This window comes from Hipposideros armiger, unplaced genomic scaffold (assembly GCF_001890085.2).
Source record: "Hipposideros armiger isolate ML-2016 unplaced genomic scaffold, ASM189008v1 scaffold_560, whole genome shotgun sequence".
Lineage (NCBI taxonomy): Eukaryota > Metazoa > Chordata > Mammalia > Chiroptera > Hipposideridae > Hipposideros > Hipposideros armiger.
Genome location: NW_017731910.1, coordinates 1,198,278 through 1,219,078, shown reverse-complemented (window position 1 = coordinate 1,219,078; position 20,801 = coordinate 1,198,278). Strand labels below are relative to the sequence as shown.

Genomic DNA, 20,801 nt, shown 5'->3' with positions numbered 1-20,801 from the left:
GATCACATTAATTTCTCTAATATTTTGGAGCCATCATCATTTAATCAAAGATGAATATTTATTGTATTTCTGTTCTCCACAGTTCTCCTACCAGCCTTAATCTTGGATTTTCACTGATTAGTACTTCAAGCTTGCCTGTCTTAGCTCATGTAGCTCCTTCTGTACCGGGATAAAAACTTGTACCACCCTTTTAAAGGCCATCATTACTCTATCTGTGAAGAAGAGAACAGGAAGAAATTATTTGATTCAGATACTCTCAAGATTCTTAAAGGATTAGCGATCATTTCTCATTTCTACAGCACTTATGTCAGGAAGCATCCAGACAAAAGGTGAAGTGTAAATATTCTTTCCAGTAGTTTGCTTGTGTTTTAGAAACCTAATCTTCCAAATAGACATGTTTTGTCTAGAAGTTCATAATCACATTTATTTATAATTAAGAAATTTCTTTGGTTTTATTTCAGTAAAAAAAATAGTGTAAGTAGCTTAGAAAAGACTGTTTTTCACAACAGCTATCTTCTAAAATAAGAATTCTGAAATAATTTCCCACTTAGTTCATTTCGTGAGAATTACAGGGCCATTATATTCACATTTTAATACTATGAGTGTGTATATATATTGGTGTATGTATAAACATATACTAAGCCATGTTTCTGATTGAATAATATATGTTTATATATTGTTACAAGAATATTTTTACTTCATGGACTTTTTTAGAGCTGAATCATTTCCTTTTTATCAAAAAGGATAGCTAACAACTGAGAACAAGGCAAAAAGCTTTTCCCATTCTAAAAATAATCTATTCAAGAGTTATTTCTACCCCACCCAACTGCCTAAACTAAGAAACAAGTCTAAGAGCTTAGAGATATTGTTAATGCTTTAATTTCTATTTAGAAAAGACTATCATAACTTTAATGTAATCTTGTTATTGCACAGGAGATAATTATTCTGTAAACTTCATTTTGATTCATTAATTTAAGATTTTTAGGTTTGCTCTTTCAGTTTTTGATGCTATTTTTATTTTCACAGTCTTAGTATCCTCAATACTTAGTATCTTTCATAATTAAACTTATTTACTAGCAATGATAAATAAAAGAAACAAATACTTCATTTCAAATATCTAAGTTTATCATCACCTTACTGTCCATCTTTAGAAATATCCCAAAAGTATCACATTGCTTTAAAAGAATTCAATAAGTACATATCAAATTTATTTTATGCAAATAGTTTTTTAGTTGAAACTCTTTATATCCTCGTTGAATTTATAACCATATAGTATTTCTCTTACAAATGAAAAATTTACTGTTTTATTACCTAAAAACATAGACACAAACTTTACAAGTAAAGATCTTATAATTTGTACCACCTAGTCAGCTAAAAGAATGTGTCATAATAAATGCCCAGATTTTCTCAAAATCCAAAATATCAAATACTGCATTACGACATGGAAATCAAGATTCTAGATAATTTCTTTACAAATGTGCCTAATTTTCTTTATCAAGACTGGTTTATACCTGTCACTTTTTCTTCTCTTTCAGAAATATGATTAATGAGGTTGAAATAAGTATGGCAATTTGAGTGTCTAACGCAGTGCTGTCCTGACAGAACTTTCTATGATGAAGCAATGTTCTGTTGTGCTAAGTTGGTAGCCATTAGCCACACATAGTTATTGAACACCTGAAATGTGATACAGCAACTGAAGAACTGAATTAGTAATTTTACTTAATTTTACTTAATTTTAATTTACATTGGGGTATGTGATTAGTGGCTACTGTACTGAACAGTGAATGTCTAAGTTATTGGAATTCTTGAATATTTTCATTTACAAATAGTTTTGAAATGAAGAAAACTGGTTTCTTTAACAAAAGATTAGATTGGTAGACCAGAGCTTAATAAGAATGATTGTTGTCCTAATATGAGCCTTTTTTTACCACCATAAAAAACTAATAAAGTCCTGTTTGTCACATGGCACAGTATATCATTTCTTAAATGTATACAACCCAAGTAAAACACTGGTACAGACTGTCCTAAAAAAGATAACCAAGCAATCATTCATTTTATATATATGTAAATTAAAGAAGTAAATGATCCATTTATATTCTTTATAAGCAAAGAAATAAAAATTATAGTGTGGAAAGAGAAAGACTGCTATAGGAATTTCATAGTAAAGTTTTTCTTCAAATTGGTTAGGGAAAAGTCTGTGGAAAGAATGAAACTTCAAGTGCTGAAAAAGTGAGAATTAGAAATAATTCAAAAAGAGATATTCCAGGCATAATGTGAATCCTGAAAAGATAAACCAAGATAGATATATGTTTAGGCGACAAATTGCATTTTCCTGAGAAGACAATGGATTTATCTGACTAGTAGAAAAAGGAGGAAATAATGAGAACTTTAGAAAGGAATGAGTCATTATTCTATTTGTATTTCTGTCTTTAGATGACGCTTACAAGTATATATTTGAAAATTAAAAGGACTTTTAAACCTGGTTGTTTTGAAGTCTCTCAGAGCTGTAGAGATGTATTCAGATAAATGCTTTTCCATGAGTGCTACTCTGATCCAGGCTCTACCCTAAAAGAAAGAATCAAATAAGAGAAAAAAAAAACACACAAGTTAAAGCTTATTTTGTTCACTGCATCATCAAAAATGTAAGCATATTACTATGTAAAGAACTTTTTCAGCATATACATTTGATAAAAACAAGTAAATAAGAATAGATAGATTTTGATTATGTATAGTACATATTTTGTTTCTCTGAAGGTGTAGGGTTAAGCATGTCAGATTAACTTTTTAAAGAAACAGAACCATTAATATTGATTTAGTTGAGTTAAAGATATCTTTTGAATCATATAATGTAATCAGAAGACATAATGCTCTACTTACATGCCCAAATCAACATGCTAATAAAATGAGTCCCCTTATAAAACACGAGGAAAAAAGCCCATTCTTCTTAATAAAAATAATCACTCTCACACCACTTGTTTAAGAAAATTTCTCACTTATCCTTCCTGAGGGAGGTTTTAGACAACTAATAATAAACCAAATTTCATTATTTAGCATGCATCCAAATCACAAGTTACTGAATTTGGTGCCACCAGAGAATTCTGAAAAACTATTACCAAATATTTAAACAAGAAAAAACAGACAACAAAAATATATTAGAAGCACATTCCAGCACAAAAATCACAGAAACAGACAATTCTGACTAAATGTGAATAATTTAATTTTACTTAGAAAAGGGGTAACATCATTCAATAGTTGGAAGTAACCAATTAAAATTTTTATAATCCAAAGCATTTCTTCTGGACTGTTTAGAATGAAAGACTATAAGAGATTATATTTGTAGTGAGAATTTTAAAGTTCAATTACTTTCATTTTCCCTCAACCCTTTCACAAATCTTCAGAAACTTCATGACTATATAGAAAATCAAAACACTGCAACGGCAGTTGAGAGTAAAGGTGACACTAATCAATATATTCGATGCTCGACTACCAGTATGGAGGAAAAGAGCATTCTTTAGAAATGACTACAACTCTAGTGAATTCCCCGAACTCTTGGATTGAAAGGATCAAAAAAGAGTAATAAATCTAGACAGTGGCAAAACCTATCAGAATAGAAGCCTCAGTATTGTTGAGAAATAAAGGAATGATATGCGTGTGGTTAACATGCCAGCCAATTTGCCCACTAAGCTCAAAATCCCTTTTAGCTTGCCCTGGGTTCCTCACTCCCTTGTTCTTGCTGAGTAAGCCTAGGAGAACCTACAATTAACTGTGGCTGATTGGAACAGAAGACGGAAGAGGCAAGCCACTGGCCAGAAGTCTCAAGATTCCCTCTTGAAATTTCATCTAAAAAGACACAGAGGCTAGTGATGGTGGCCTGAATCAAAAGGTCAAGATTTCACCAAAACAGAAGCAGGGAAAGTTGCTTTCCAGAGGATGTGAGACACAGGACACTATGCTATTGCTAGATAAGAAATATGGGGAAAGTCCTGCTTCCTGATTTATTAATTTCAAACCACACAGAACTGGACTGCACCTACTTTCCTGTCCTTGGATGTTTATGGGGTTCTCTGTTATATTTTGATAATAAACTGTGATGATTTTAAGTGTCTTTTCTTTCAACAAAAAAAACTTTTACTAATACAGAAGATAAATACTTATAAAGGTTTTGGGACCATGAAGTGAGAAAGCTGAAAACTAATTTTAACATTTTAGACTTTATCAGTTAGATAACGGTGAGCCACTGAAAGTTTTTTTTTTTCCAGAGACAAAAATATTAATTTGTTTGCCACTGAAGGTTTTCTAAAAATATTAAAAGTAGTCAACACTTCTTTAATTAGTATATGATTGGCTCTGTTTAAGAGCTTTATATATACATTAAGATATTTAATCCTCCCAAGACTTGTGTGAGTTAGTTTACAATACTATCCCTATTTGACTATAAGGAAACAAAAAATAGACACAACTAGAAGACAGAAAACTCATCTCACAACCACCAAACTGACCAACCTGATTGAATTAATATCCATACATTCTATTCTCCCTCTTATTTCAGGGGATGAACTGTAATCCTTTAAGAGAGTGAAAAGGTGAATCACAGAGTGGGCAAAGATATTTGCATTATACGTATTTGACAAAAAGGCTCTCATTTATAAAATACAAAGAATTCTTACAAATCCATAAGAAAAAGACAAATAAATTTACAAATGGGCCTGGAAGGGGAATATTTTTAACCACAGGTTCAATTCTTTAGCAGATATCATCCTTTTTGTGTTAGTTTTGTGAGTGATGATTTTCACAGAATTTGCCATATCATTTAAATTTTCAAATTTATAGGGGTAAAGTTATTCATAATATCCTCTTTTAGGGTTTTTAATGTCTGTAGGGTCTTCTTCAATGAGGTTGGCTTCTTCTGCATTCCTGACACTGGTAATGTATAATCTGTCTTGTTTTCTTCTTAAATAGTCTTACCAGAAGCTTATTAATGGTATTAATCTTTAAAAAAAAAACTTTTGGTTTTGTTGATTTTCTTCTAGTGCACATTTGTTTCAATTTATTTGAATTTTTGTTCTTCAATATTTCTTTCCTTCTAATTTGGGTTTATTACTTTTTTAAAAAACATACACATTCTTGAAAGTTTTGATCACTGATTGATTCTCGGGCTTTATTCTTTAAAAAAAATACATAAAAGCATATTTAAGCCTATTTTCCACTAAGCACAAGTTTTTATGTATTGTATTTTCATTATCACTTTCCAAATATTTGTTTATTTCAATAATTTATTCTTTCATTCATGAGTTACTTAGAAGTCCTTCTCAATTTTGCCACATAAGCATTTTCTAGTTACTTTTTTGTTATTGAGTCTAGCTTAATTCTACTGTGGTTAGAGAACATAGTTTATGTGATTTCAATTCTCTGAAATTCATTGAGATGAAGTATAACTCAGGAAATGATCCATTTTTGTATAAGTTCTGTGTGTGTTTGGTAAAAATAAATACTCTATAGTTTTCTATTTTTATTTTTTTATAATATCCCAGGTCTCTATTATTATTAATCTTTATTTGTATTTACTTGAACCTATTATAATTACTTAAATTTCCATTATCTGCATCTCCCATATGTCTGTTTCAATTGTCTGTTTTATATTTCTTAGTTTTGGTCATTTGATCTTGTTTCCTGATATACCTGGTGATTTTTTATTGAATACTAGACACTGTGTATCAAAATTTGGAGCCGCTCTAATGCTACCTTTCTCTAGGGTTGATTTAGTTTTCTTCTGGTAGGCAGACAGTGAACTTGAAAGTAACCTTGCACCATTTAAGGGCACCATTTTTAAACATTTTTGGGGCTGGTCTTCACATGAATTTCCCTTACTCCCAAGGCATAGGCTTTCTGGGGTCTCAAATAAAAGCCTGGAGTGTTTAGAGGGCACCTCGAACTCAGTGACCTTGAACTCCAGGTGGACTCTCCAGAACAAGACTGAAATCTTCGAACAGCTTTTTTAGCCTCCTACCTGCTGCTTTCAGCTTGGTTTATAAAACTTTTGCTCTATGCTTCAGATGACTAAGTTGGCAAACACCTTACAGGAAAACTGCACATAACTTCAGGCACATTTGTCTGCAGTTCTCTCCCCACGATTAATTCCTGGTTTCACTGGCAATTCAAACTCCAACTTCTGTTTCGTGAGCCCAGGGAAACTAAAACAACCATTCCCCTACCCACAGCACTCTGCTTAGCCTCTACACCTGTGAACAGATAAATGCCCTTAGGGTAAAAGCGAAGAGGAATATAGGGCTCACTGATATACCACCCCTTCTGTCCAGGATTGTGGCCACTCAAGCTCTCATGCTTTGGTTGTACTCTGTCTTTAATTGGTTTCTCTGTGCATTTTATCCAATCTTTACTATTCTTGGCAGAAGAGTTCCTCTAATACAAGAGTTCCTCTGATAACTATTCTGTTATCACTGGAAGCAGAAACTGATTCATTTCTTACCTCCAGAATCATCTCTTTTTAGACTCCAATTATACCCTTTTCTAACTTCACTCTCTGCTCCCACCTTTCTATGCATCCTCTATACTGAACCCAGCTATTCATTTGACAATGTAAATCAGATTACAGTATTCCATTGCTTTAAAAAAATAAAAAGTAAAAAAGAAACCCTCAAGTAGCTCCCCACTGCATTGAGAATGATATCAAACTCTTACTGATGACCATATCTTGCTTCCTCTTAATATTTGCACAGCACATTTCTTCCCACAATTCATATCCTGACTCAAATGTTATTGCCTCACAGACTCCTTCCCTAACCACTCTATCTAAAAGAATGTGCTGTCTTCCACCACTCCTATCACTTTCTAACCTCTTAACCAGTTCCATTTTTTCCCCATGGCCCCTGAGATATTATGTATATATTTATTTGTTTGTTTGTTGCATTACTAAAATGCAATGTATATAACATTTGCTCTTTGCCATCTTTTCAACACTGCCATTGTATCCTCGATATTTATAAGTTTCTGGCATACAGCAGGCACTCAAATATATACTTGTTGAATAAGTGGACAGAACTGAAGAAGATAAATAATTTGCTCATAGTTATCAGGCACTGGAGCTACCAGGAGGAGGTGGAGAAAATAAATGATATGTGAAATATAGTATTTTAGAAAGATTTAAATATAGTATTTTATAATAATTTATATGAAGTTATTAGTACTTAAAATGGATAGAATGTAAAACAAATGGGCATATCTCTGGTTTCTGCCTGGGAAACTTTCTTTATTTTTAAATTTTCCCCAGTATTTCTGACATTCTTCCAGGTTTAGGGCCATCACAATAAAGAACTAAGAATAGAAAACATCAAGTATTTAAAAAAAAGATAGATTTGTGAGTAATAGAAAATGATCGTAAAAAAGGCCTCTTTGTGGGCCGGCCAAGGGGCACGTTGGTTAGGAGTTGGCTTGGGATGCCAGCTCTGAGCAGCAGGGCCCTGGTTTGGATCCCACATGAGGGCCACTGATGCTGCGCCCTCTATAGCTAATATGGTGAACAACAGCTAGACCTGGAACTGGGCTACCGTGAGTCCCCGGTGATGGTGTAGGCTGCAGTGGGGCCGCAGCGGGCTGCCATGAGCTACCATGAGTGGCTGGCAGCCTGCGTAAGGGGCCAGCAGCCGGCGTGAGCTGCCGTGAGCTGTTGTGAGCAGCCATCCAATGGCCAGTGAGCGACTACCTCACCCGGGAAGAGCGCAATGATAATACCAACACGGGCCAGTGAGGCGACGTCCTCCACAACTAGATTGACGTTGTTCCCCTTCCCCAATTCCCCAACGCTGTTCCCCTTCTCCGATTCCCCAATGCTGTTCCCCTCCCCCAATTCCCCAATAAAATCTTAAAAAAAAGAAAAAAGGCCTCTTTGCAATACTTTATCTTATTGTAAATTTTGAGTATTTGATAACTCTGGTGTTCCTGTGATTAATACTCGCTCTGCCTCTGCTTCTTTCAGTAGAAAATGTGGCTAACCTAACTCTAGGGCAGACCACTGACAAGACCAGCTTCTGAACAAGAGAAAGCAAACGAGAGAACATGCGATAAAAAGACTAGGAAGGATTAGGTACATGTGTCATAAGACTGTATTAAGGATTACATTCACAGTTCTGTCATGGTATAGGTGCTCAATACAAATTTATTAGATGCATGGATATATGGTTGGTTTATGTGACTAGTATATTCAGAAATTGGTCTAATAGATTAAATTTAATAACAGAAGGAATGTACAGGGTAAGCAACCAAAAACTAGCAAAGCCTAACCTAGCCCAAAACAGTAATTGTTCTTAAAAGCAAGAAAAAACACACACACAAAAAAGATATACAGGAAGGGAAGAAGAACTCAACAACAGTACAGAGCTGCTCACACTTTGAGACCCACCCCCCTGCAAAAAAAACACAAAACAAACTAAGTCGGAAAAATGTTTCTTGAGCTTGAAATCATTTGTAATTCTACAAAAATTCAATGGAAATATCTGCAAGATCAATAACAACAATAACTAAGTATCCAATTAGGGGAGTTTCTGTCACCCAATAGCAGATGGGAAAGATTGGTGAGTTAGGAACAAAGTGAAATAAGTGCCTGTTGAGAGAAAGTTATTTTTCTAAGAGTGCTAATTCTAGTCTGAAACCTAAATAAATTGATGTACAGAAATCCTATGCCCCAGAATTACCGCATATTACTAAAAAAAATAGCTGTAAATATACCTGATATGGATAGATTACAGACATGATCTTCAATTCAGGTATTCTATTCAATTGTTAGGTTATGTTTAGGCATTGGAAAATAGGTTCAACTAGTCACAGACTAAGCAAAGAAAGCGAATAGTCTGCATTTCACAGCTCTTAGCTTAGAGTGACTAAGTATCAGATCTCCCATGGTGGCAAATTTCCACAATGTGAATCTAAATTGTATAGTGGTACTAGGACACAGGCAATCCTGATTCAATCAACTCAACTTTAATCAACTCAAATGTAAAGAATGTTTCTATACTGAAACAGTCATTGCTCCACAGTGCATCTTGTCTTCCATTGCTTCCAATGTCACTCCCATAACTCTGAAAGTGTAATCAGAGCAAATTCGGCTTCTTATATAGACATCATAAGCACTGTTTTGGTGCCAAGTATACTACGTTGCACATTGTTAGCATGTAAGTTTGGTACTTCGATTCTAGTATGTTTTCATAAGTATCAAGGCTGGATGAGAGTACTGTACTGTAGTCATTACAGACTGAAGCTCAAAGATCCAATAAGCCTGCCATCTGAGGTATTTGTTTAATCATTCAATACTGATACTTGGCAGGTGAGGATTACTGAGTAGATTAAGTACTCTACTCTTCCCACTGCAATGAATCAAGGCAGAGGAAACCTTCGCCTGCAGATTATTCCCAGTGTAACCAGGCAAATCATAGATCTCCTTTTCCCCAGTAAATGGCATGTTTGAGGCCTGATCAAAACTAAGACATAAATGCAGGATTTGGAACATGAAATATTCTGTGGTGTTTTGATACTCAACACCGTTTTTTACAGAATAAACATTAACTCTCTCTGCTAGGCAGCATCTTCCAGTGCCTAATCCCAAGAGGCTCATTAAGAGAGGTGGTGAGCTGGGGTTTAAGTTTCTTTGGCACACTCAGGCCCAAATGCTACATTTCCAGTGTTTATTAACTTCTCAACTACTTTTGTATTTTGGGATATGCTAGTTCTATAAATATATCCTCCCCATATTGTAGAATTAAAGAAGTTTAGAATATATTTGTCATGATAATCTCTCCTACTTTTAATTTGAAAATGAAGTTTATATACCACCTGGGTACTTTCTATTTTTATAGACTTGATTCAAATTACAGCTTAATCTTAACCTACAGAAACCAAGAGATTATTAATAAACCACAAGGAAAATATGAGAGGAAAACTGATACAAACTCAACTAAGATGCAAAAGAGAATTCAAATTTTACATTTTTTAAACCTGTAGCCAATCAGGCAAATAGAAAGTAAATAAATGAGTAAATTCAATAGTTAGAGAAAATTGAGGCCAAAAGAGTACTAAGACAATAGTTGTAACTAAAAAATCTGTTAATATATAATAAAAAAACAAGATGAGACATCTATGAGAAAAAGTTTTTAATTAAAAATATAGGTATAGGCTGGCCGAGTGGCTCAGTTGGTTAAGAGCTCGCTCAAGAGTTTGAGCTCTGAGTAATAGTAGTTCGATGCCCGGCCGGAGCTGAGCAGCCGCTGAGCTGCCAACAGGTGGCAGGATGGCTCAGCCTAAAAAAAAAAATATATATATATATATATATATATATATATATGTATAATTGGTTGCTAGATGGGAGGGGGGGGGGGATGAGGGTGAAGGGGAAGGGGTTAGACTGCATAAATTGGTAACTACAATATTGCCACAGGGATATGAAAGACAGTTTGGGGAATATAATCATTAATGTTGTAAATATTCTGTCAGGTGTCAGATGGACACGTCTTGTTAGGAAGACACTTCATGGACGGTGTAGAGGCCTGAACCACTGCACTGTACACCTAAAGCTGACGTTGAATAATATTGTATGTCAACTATAATTTAATATATACATAGTCACGGGATGTGGAGTATAGTGTGTGTGGGGGAATGGAGTCAATGGAATTGTAATAGATAAGTATGATGTTGGGGGTAGGGGGCAGTGGATTGGGAGATGGGGGTTATCACTCTGTGAGGGGTGAAAAGTATACCTATTGCATTGTTTTGTACACCTGAAACTAATTAAAAAATATACAGGTATAAGTGATTAGAAATGAAGGCATTTATTGGCGTAAAAAAATTACATGAGGCAGAGAGGAAAACTAATTCAACCTAAAAGAGAAGATACTAAAGCAGAAGTTAAGTATTGCTCGGATGGCCCCTTGCTTGGAGATTGGCAGGAGGCAGTGAAGGAAGCAGCAGTGGTTTTAGAAAGTGAACTCTACAGCTTCAGGTGGTGACAAAAATCATAGCTAAACTCTATCCAAAAATACAGTTCCATATTATGAATTTTAAGCTGTTTACATGTTTCTAATTATGTCACTAAATTTAAATATTATAAATCTTATTTTTAAAAACTTAAAATATTCAGTTCATGTTATACAAAATGTTTTATTTAATTTCAATATGTATTAATCAATATTGTGAACCAAAAATTTTCCAAAAGAAATCCTAGATTAAAATGGATACAGGAACAATAAACTTTGAAACTCCACTTTTGAAAGATGATTGTTATACACTTGCTTATTATACAGACAGGTAATTTATAAGTTTATAATTGGGAAATAATGAATTGAATTATATCTTGATCATAAAACTGTACATATCTATTTTTAATCTTTATTTTCTACTTAGTTTCTTTCTGTAATTAAGTGTCAAAAGTAGTAAGGAAAGCTACTATGACAATCCAATTAAAAAAAAACAAAACCCTAAACTAAAGCTGATACAGTTTATCAGCGGCTCATTTTACAATCTTAAAAATGATTGGTGACTCCAGAGCCTTTATATAGGTTATAACTATCAATACCTACTTTGTTACAAGTTAAAACTGGAAACTTCTAAAATATTAAGGAATTTAAAATAATAAACCCATTATGTTAACATTAATAACATTTTAATGAAAAAAATCTATCTTTTCCTAAACAAAAATATTAGTGAGAAAAGCAGCTGTGTAATTTACACTTTCTCCTTAATGCATGGCTTAATAAAAGAGAACTAAATATATGCTTCTGCATTCAATCTGTTATAATGTGTTGTTTTGGTTAAAGCATATGAAGAAAATCTAGCCTCATATAGGTCATAGCTGAAGAAGGAATCTTTCAATAGCCTTTGAAGATGATTGTGAATATTCTTTGGTTCTACATCAAAAGTCAGTAAGTGATAATTTCTTAAAGGTTAACTGCAACACGAAATCTATAACCACCAATGAACTTTTCATACTATGTTACATTAAATCCATTGGTCTATCTTTGCACTCTGAATGGGTCTTTCTTCACCCATGCATGACTTTATAGTTCCATGCATTGGTTCACTGAAAAACATGAATTATCCTGGTCTATCAAGTGTTGACACGTTGCATTAAACAATTAAAAGATACACGTGGTAATATCAACATCAATGTCACCAGGAAAGTCTTTAAGTATTGGGGAGTTATCAAGTTTAAGATGGTGAGTACAAGTTTTCAAAAATTCTAATTTTTACATGAAAGCTTTAATTTTACTATTGGCAACAAATGCAGTCAGCTGTTTTCCTTGAAGCAATAAACTCATTTTGTTCATTTTTATTCAAGAAATGTCTAACAAATGTCTAAGTCTAAAAAAGCTATAGTTTCTATGTTTTTCTTTGAAATAAAAATAGTATTATGTGATAAAAATGTCTAGTTTGGCTTACAATTCAAACATCTGCATGAATACTTTTCCTTGAGGCAATTATCATATTTCAATAGGCTGCAGAAATGCTTTATGTATGTTTCCGATTTTGTCACTCTGTATATGAAAAAGACAGGTACTCAAAGGTTGAGATTTAATAACATTAATAAGGTTTACTATACCATCATGGACACTCTTAAGTGAAAGCGGTTTGTTTTTTTTTTTAAGGCTGAGCTGATGGCGGGGAAAAACTCAATGACTTACTAGTATAGTTTGATACCATTGCCTCAATTCATGATAAGGCACCAGCAACTTTACCCACCATTGCTTCTACATCAGCAGTGCAAAGGTCAACACAATGCAAAAGGCAAATAACATTTTGGTATTACATGAAAATAATTTTGATATTATGGATTCCCAGAGTTCTGCAGGACACTGAGAGCCACTGGTTTAGGTAATTCAAGAAACGTAGAAAAGTCATAGAATAGGAAATATTTCATTGTGCTTCTCAAAAAAGAAACTTAACAGTGACTAGCTTCAGACCCTCCTGCTATTCATAAGGCAAAAGTGAAGATTTTAGAGCATTCTAAAAAAACTACATGCAATTCAAAGAAAAAAAGGGAAACAAGCCTCTGAAAGATGTTACATTTGGTCAAGTGCTTAATTCCAACAACGAAAAATATTTTAGCAAAGAGTTCAAAATGTTCTATTTGGGTCAAAACTGCTTAGGATTATACACATTGCATATTAATATTTATGTCTTACCTTAGCTCTAGAGGAACTGACATTTTCCATATTTTCAATGCTGCAGATACAATTCTGTGAAACTTTCCGGCAAGCCACTCTGATATAGTCCCAGAAGCTACGAGGACTTTCATAACCAAACCAGGTTACTTGACCTTCAGGAGACAAATTGTAATACAAAATAAAAGAAAACTAGACTAGAAAATTCAAAATGCAAGAACAATAAAACTCTGTGGTGTGGTATACTGGAAAGGGCACTGATCCCAATGTCAAAATGCCTTAAATCTAGTCCGGTTCTGCCTTTACCTAGTTGTGTTACTTCAGGTAATTTATTTAATGAGTCTGAATCAGTGTCCTCAACAACAAAATCAAACTAAATGAAGTAAAAAGGGTCTAGACACTAAACAATATCTTGCAGTTTAATATCCTATTATTGTAACATAGTCTTTTAGATATATCACACAGATCATTTTCCTTGTGGTTCTAATGAAGCATTAATTTAAATGTCACCAGTTGTATTCTAAAGCTTTCTCTACTCAGAAAAACAGAAAAAACCCCACCCTTTTTCTCCTCTTCATAGAGATACTTCAAACAAATGAAATAATGTGTAGTCTATCCTATAAGTAAATATAATAAATTAGAATCCTACATTAACTAATCATTCATAATCTTCTACCCAATCATTCTCACTTATAAAGCCATAAAACTCTCCTGTAACTACCATTCATCTGCTCTCTTCTAGTCACCAACCCATAAAAAGTCCTTCAGGCATTTACTATTCTTTCAAATTTGAGTAATTATGTGTCTATTTATGAACAAATGTTCTTTTGTGTATTTCTTATGTTATATTAATATTTCTATGCAGGATTTTTAGTAGATCTATGGGAACCATTTTGTACTTTTAGTATTTTTAAATGGGATATGAAAGACATCTCAATACTTACAATTGTCTGGAATGATTAACCTTATCTAGGAAAGTTGTTTAATCTTAATGTAGAAAGATTAGCTTTTATATTTTTAAATCTATGCTTGTTTGTTTTCAATTATTTATCTCAAACCTTCCTTTCCCCAGTAATAACTCCTCTCTAATCAACATCAAAAAGTGTTCTTGCCAGCAAGTGCCATTTTAATGGAGCAGTGTCGGAAATAATATCTGAGTGGTTTCCAAGCACATCAGCCCGTAAGAGGAACTGGGCTTCTTTTAAAAAATACTCATGCCTGGGTTCCACCAAAACTAAGTGATCAGAATCTTTAAGGGAGAGGCCAGACATTGGTATTTTTAAAAAGATGCCCTTGGTATTTCTAATAATATGATGAATCAACCAATTGAAAGGTCATATATGGTGCTAGGTTACTCCTATAATTCAGGAAATTTTAAAGGCCTCCTCTTCGTGTAAGCCCTGTGTAATCTCTACAGTGAGCCAATCCCTCTCTATGTGCTGGCATAGCACCCTGTGCTTACTTATCCTTATAATTGCCTGTTTACTTGATTGTCTCACATATCAGGTGGTGAAATCACTAAGGCAGAAATTGTGTCTTTAAATTGATCTCTAGCATTGACACAGTGCTTGGTTCACAGTAGGCACTGAATAAATATTTGTTAAACAAGTCAATTGGTAAATCAGCACAAAGCAAATCTTTATTGCAATGCATATAAAAATTTGAATTTAAAAAATCTAATTAGTATATTTTTATAGTGACAGTTCAATGACAAACTGGTATAAAAATGACTCCATGCTAGATTACAAATATCTAATATCCTGAACAAATATACTTACTTTTGTATATGAATAAAAATATAAAAGCATCTACAAATACTTACTCAAATATCTCTTTATCATCAAATACTACTACCAACAGATAGAAATCTATAGGAATATTCATAATCTCCCTTCTTCCTCTCAATCTCTCCCCATCGCTTTCCTTTGTCCCCTCTCCTCTTTAGTTGAAAAAGTTCCTGAAACTTTCTCAATACAGTTTGTCTTTAGGGCAATTTTCATGACATCAATTTGTTAGCCATTCGGAGAGAAGGCAGGATGCCTAGTGGTTAAGCATATGGGATTTTGAGTCTGGTGGATTTGAATTAGATCACTTTCTAGCTATGCAATCTTGAGCAAATCACTTCACTCTGTAAGTCTGAGTTTCTTCTAAAATTGACAATAATTGTAGTACCTACATGATAACACTTACAGATTAGACATGTTATGTGCAACAATTGGTATACAGTCCAGTACAGATGTTAATAATTACTAGTATTGTTATTACTACTGTCATACAAATAGTTAAGGGACCCATGCTCCCCTTGCATCACAAAATGGGAATGAGATACAAACTTAAGTTTTTCCCATCACTTGCTTAGAATCTAGAAAAATCTTTAAAATTTACTCCCTAATCCAACCTTTTCCCATATCGACCATTCTAAATTTGTTTCTCTAAAATGTAACTAGTCTCAGATAATTTTCTTTGGCTTCTATTAATTGGGAACATTCCAAAATTTTAAAAAAGTACAGTTACCAGACTTCCCTCAGGAAACACTGGCAGGGATTTTTTTTTTTAAAGGGAGAATCACAAGGTTTCTCTGGTGACTTTATTTTAAATCTCATGAGTTTGACATGGCTGAGGAAAATTTATGAGAAGTTTTATAGCAGAGCTGTTGAAAACCAAAAGAATATAACAAAGTCCGATTTGGGAGAAGAAACAAAGATATAGAAAAACTAAAAATTGAGAATTGGGTTAAACAGAGAAGGAACGGGCACTAAATCCTTAGGACTCTTTGCTATGTGTAGGATATGCTATCTATAAGACTTTCACCCAAAAGGTAATGAGAAAATTTCCCAGATTACAAAACGAGAAACTAAGCAATTAACAGAATGCCATATTATCATGATTTGCAGGCTCTTAAATAAACCAGTAGTATCTTCGTAACACTTCTCTCTGCTTAACAAACTAGATGTGAGGATGACTTGTCTTGATTCTGCCTTCCTTCCTCTTCTACGTGCACCATTTCCAAAGTGAAGTGAAGTTCTTAAATCAAGACACTGAATTTTTCACATTCTGAAGGATCTGCTTTGATTAAGAGAAGGTGGATTCCCTTGTTAAAACTTCCAAGCAAACTGTCACGTAAATTGTCTGTACATCCTAGAATTCTACTTAAATAATTAAATAATTTCTGCATCTATGAAAAGGGCTGAATTTAATGAAAAATAATAGAAGTATTCGATTGGTTATTTGAGATATTATTACTTGAATATCATGTTTACTTAAACACAGATTAACTGATGGCAAAAGATGTACTTGCACTATTTGTCACCAGTATTCAACAGGAAAATTTAAAAAACAAAGCTACAAGCCGATCATGCCTTTAAAAATAACTACTGAAGTAATAAATAATCATTCCCAAGGTATTCTCATTTCCTTTAAAAATAACCACAAAAGCAAATCACATTACATGAAACTGACTAGTCTGTATCTTGAAGAAATTTTATTCCAGAGAATATGCTGTCATTAACACTTCTCGTTTTAAAGCTCTTGATGAGTATAGGTGTATAATATGCTTTCAATTATATACATTGTTAGAAGTGGACTTTTTACCAATTACAAAGTTAAACAAGCTTTTCAAAAATTATTCCCATTCCATCAATCCAACTCTAATTCATTTTAGGCACAGAAGTAAGTGGTAAAAGTTTGCTGTACTAAAAGGTGATCTGTTACAAACCAGCCATGTGATGTCTTTCCCACTAAACTGCCTCAATTTCAGCACCTAAAAATAGCATGTGATCTCTAGGATCCAATGTTATTCTAAAATTACTCTTCTACATTATTTAAGTTAGACATCTATTCACTTCACATAATACGTTTGTGTTTTGCTTATATCTTATTTTATGGCCAGAATGAAACCTGAGAACAATGACTAAAATTTCTAAAGTGGTTCTCTACTAAGTAGTGGCTAATGACATATCACCTTTTGATACTGTAATATAAAATATAAATGAATCTGTTAAGTGCTTTCCTTTCTTCACCCTTTGTATTAGTGCTCTGCTATATAAAGAGCAAACGAAAAACTGGTCTCACAAGCTGAAGTTCTGTTAGCATTAAAATACATCACCTAGATGACAATACCAAAGAGCTGTTATTCATCTAGACAAGCAAAATAGTCACATCAAATTTTAATAAGTCATTCTAATATCACTGCAAATGTTTTCAGATAAAGGAAATAGATTACATGTGGATATATTGCTGCCAATATATTAATATATATTTAACTTTCCACCTTAAACTTTGTAGCAGCAATCCTAAATTTCTTAATGCTAGTTTATAAAATCGGTTTAATATTTTCCACTATCTCTTTACTAAACAGGGAAAATTCCCATTTCTGTAAGAGATTAGAATCTTCTCCTTCTTAAAAAAAGTAGCATTATTGGTTGAGGTTCATATTTATTTAGATCACTCAGCTTTGAAGGTAAAATTATGACTTAATTTTTAAAATAAATTCTCATATTAATGTTAAAAAAAAACAAATTTAAATACTTAAAAAAATAACTTTACACTTTAAGCTGAATCTTTTATGTGTGTGTGTGTGTGTGTGTGTGTGTGTGTGTTGGCAGCTCATCGACAGCTCAGCTCAAGCCAGGAATTGAACTGGCGACCCTGTTGCTCTGAGCTCGCACTTTTGAGCGAGCTCTTAACCAAATGAGCCACTCAGCCAGCCCCTTAAGCNGGAGAATACAAGAGGGAAAATAATACACAGGAAACTCACTTTTATAAAGGTTCTTTTTCAAATTTTGATGTGTCCCCCCAAAATGGCTGTTACTGTTTACTTTTCAAAGTATACAAGTAGTTGCTTTTTGTATTCTGTCCAGAGTTTTTAGCTGCAATCAGGAGGCGAGTGCTATGGACTGAATTGTGTCTACCCAAAGTCATATATTGAAGTCCTAACACCAATGTGACTGTATTTGGAGATAAGTCTTATAATGAGGTAATTAAGGTTAAATGAGGTCATAAGGGAAGGATTCTGATCTGTTATGATTAGTGTCCTTATAAGAAGGGCCAAAGAGAGCACTTTTTTTCTTTGTCATGTGAGGACACAACAAGAAGGCAACTATCTACAAGCCAGGAAAATAATTCTCACCAGAATCTAAACTAGTCTTGGAGTTCCTAGCCTCCAGAACTGTGAGAAATAAATTTTTGTTGTTTAAGCCACCTGGTCTGTGGAATTTTGTTAGAGCAGTCAAGCAGACTAAAACAGTCAGGATAGTAGTGGTGTACTCCATAAGTTGGGTCAGCTTTTTCCATTGTAACTTCTGAAGACTATAAGGTGGTAAAGTAAACAACATACTAAAAGACAAGATAAATAAAACCCATGCTGTCTGAAAAAGGATAAAAGAAAAATAAGTTTTCTTAGGAAATTTGGCAGAGATAAGAAAAATGAAATGAAGAGTTCAGAACGCAGTAATGCATAATAGAAGGAGAAAAACCACCTACAGAAAAAGCTTATTAAGAACTGACTGGATCAAAGGAAATAAAAAGGAAACAGAAGAAAGAATGCAGCTGAACTGAAAAATGAAATGGCTACTCAAATAATAGCTTCAATGGGTAATAACCAGGAGTAGACCTCATGATCAAAAAGAAATGAACCTTCTGTCTATTGGAATAAAAAAGTAATTAAAAGTCAAGTCTAGGGCATGGAAATGCGTGGATTTATGTAAAGAGAATGACATAGGAAAAAGGGGTGCTTAAACTTAAAAAATATACATATAATACATTATATACTATATTACATAAATATTAATACATCATATGATTACATATTACTATAGTATATGTGATATAATATATAATATACAGATAAATATACATATGTCTGAGTATTTTTTAATGAGATATAATTTTTAACTACATGACAATAGAGACTACCTAAAAGGAAGTAATAGATACTTAACAAGGATAACTTGCAAAGAAGAAAGGAGGAGAAAGCTTTGGAACTCACTTTAGAGATAGCAATCATTTGTCTATGAAGTGGAAAACACGAAATTTTAGGAAAATTTTCCTGCTATCCAACACAAAACAATAGAAAATTAGAAATCTGGATAAAATAAAACATATACTTTTAAACATAGTAAGGACATGAAAAAAATGACAGAAATATATAAAAGGCCAAAAANATGAATTCATTTTCAAATACTGAAACATCCTTCCATTACAGAGATTGATTTATTAATACTTATTGCAGGTTCCAGTATCTATGTCCATGAGGGGTATTGGTATGTGGTTTCTTTCTCTTGTAATATTTTGTCTAGTTTTGCATCAGGCTAACGCAGACCTCATAAAATGAGTTGAGATGTATTCTCTCTTCTTTTCTGGAAAAGATTGAATTTGTTCCAATCAACAGTGAAACCACATAGGCTTAGAGTTTTCTCTGTTGGAAAGTTTTCAACTAATAATTCAATCTTTTCAGTAGATTTAGGGGTAGTCAGGTTATCTACTTCTTCGTAAGTCTTGTTAGGGTTTGTCTTTCGAGAAATTGGTCCATTTCACCCAACTTGTCAAATTTATAGTCAGAACTGTTTACAGTATTCACTAAAGTCTTCTAGATATAGAGTCTGTAGTAATATGTTCTCTTTCATTCTTGAAAATGATAATTTGTGTCTCCTGTTTTCTTGGTCATTCTAACTAGAGGTTTATACATTTTATTAGTTTTCAAACAATGAGCCTTTCGTGTAATAGTTTTATCTATTGTTTTTGTATTTTTAAATTTTATTGTTTTCTGCTTTTACCTTTATTATTTCCTTCTTTCTGCTTGTTTGGATTTAATTTTCTCTCTTTTTTTTAATATCTTAAGGTGGTATATTAGATTATTGACTTTAGACCTTTCTTCTTTTTTAAGTTTTGAATACTTTAGATATCCCTCTAAGTACTGTTTTAACTTCATCCTAAATTTTTGATATTAGGTATTTTCATTTTTCGTTCAGTTCAAAATACTTTCTAATTTCCCTTGAGACTTCCTCTTTGACCCATGAGTTATTTACAAGCCTTTTTTAAAATTTCCAAATATTTGGTGATTCTTCAGATCTTTCTGTTCTTAATTTCTAGTTTAAATTCTGTTATGGTCAGAGAACATACTTTGCATGATTTCACTTCTTTTAAATTTGTTAAGATTTGTGATATGGCTCAGAATAAGGTCTTTTTAAATGTTCCATTTGCCCTTGAAAAAAATATAAATTCTGCTAATGTTGGGTGGGGTGTATTATAAACATCAATTAAGTCGGTTGATAATATATTGTTCAGATCTTTTATATTCTTACTGATTTTCTGTCTATTAATTATTATAAGGGGCATACTGAAGTTGCCAAGTACAATTGTGGATTTTCCTACTTTCTACTTCTCCAGTCAGTTCTATCAGCTTTTGCTTTTTGAGGCTCTGTTGTTAACTGCATACATTAGGATCTGTTATGTCTTCCTCATAAATTGACTCTTTTTTATTATGTAAATGTTCACCTTCAATCCCATCCCCACAATTTTCCCTATTCTGAAATGAACTTTCTGATATTTATATAGTCACTCCAACTTTCTTTCAATTAGTTTCTGCATGGAATATCTTTTTCTAACCTTTTTAACATATCCATCTCACTATAAAGTGGA

General features: G+C 33.2%; 1 protein-coding gene across 1 annotated transcript in view; it reads right to left on the bottom strand.

Moving 5' to 3' along the window:
* Positions 1-2,479: 2,479 nt before the first annotated feature.
* Positions 2,480-20,801, bottom strand: part of LOC109371292 (RUN domain-containing protein 3B-like) — a gene marked incomplete at its 3' end in the record, with an annotated part of 64,258 nt that continues 45,936 nt past the window's right edge. The window contains exons 3-4 of the mRNA XM_019623711.1: positions 13,185-13,318; positions 2,480-2,565 (exon numbers count right to left, since the gene is read on the bottom strand). Coding sequence (XP_019479256.1) covers positions 2,480-2,565; positions 13,185-13,318 — 220 coding nt within the window. The remainder of the gene's footprint in view (positions 2,566-13,184; positions 13,319-20,801) is intronic.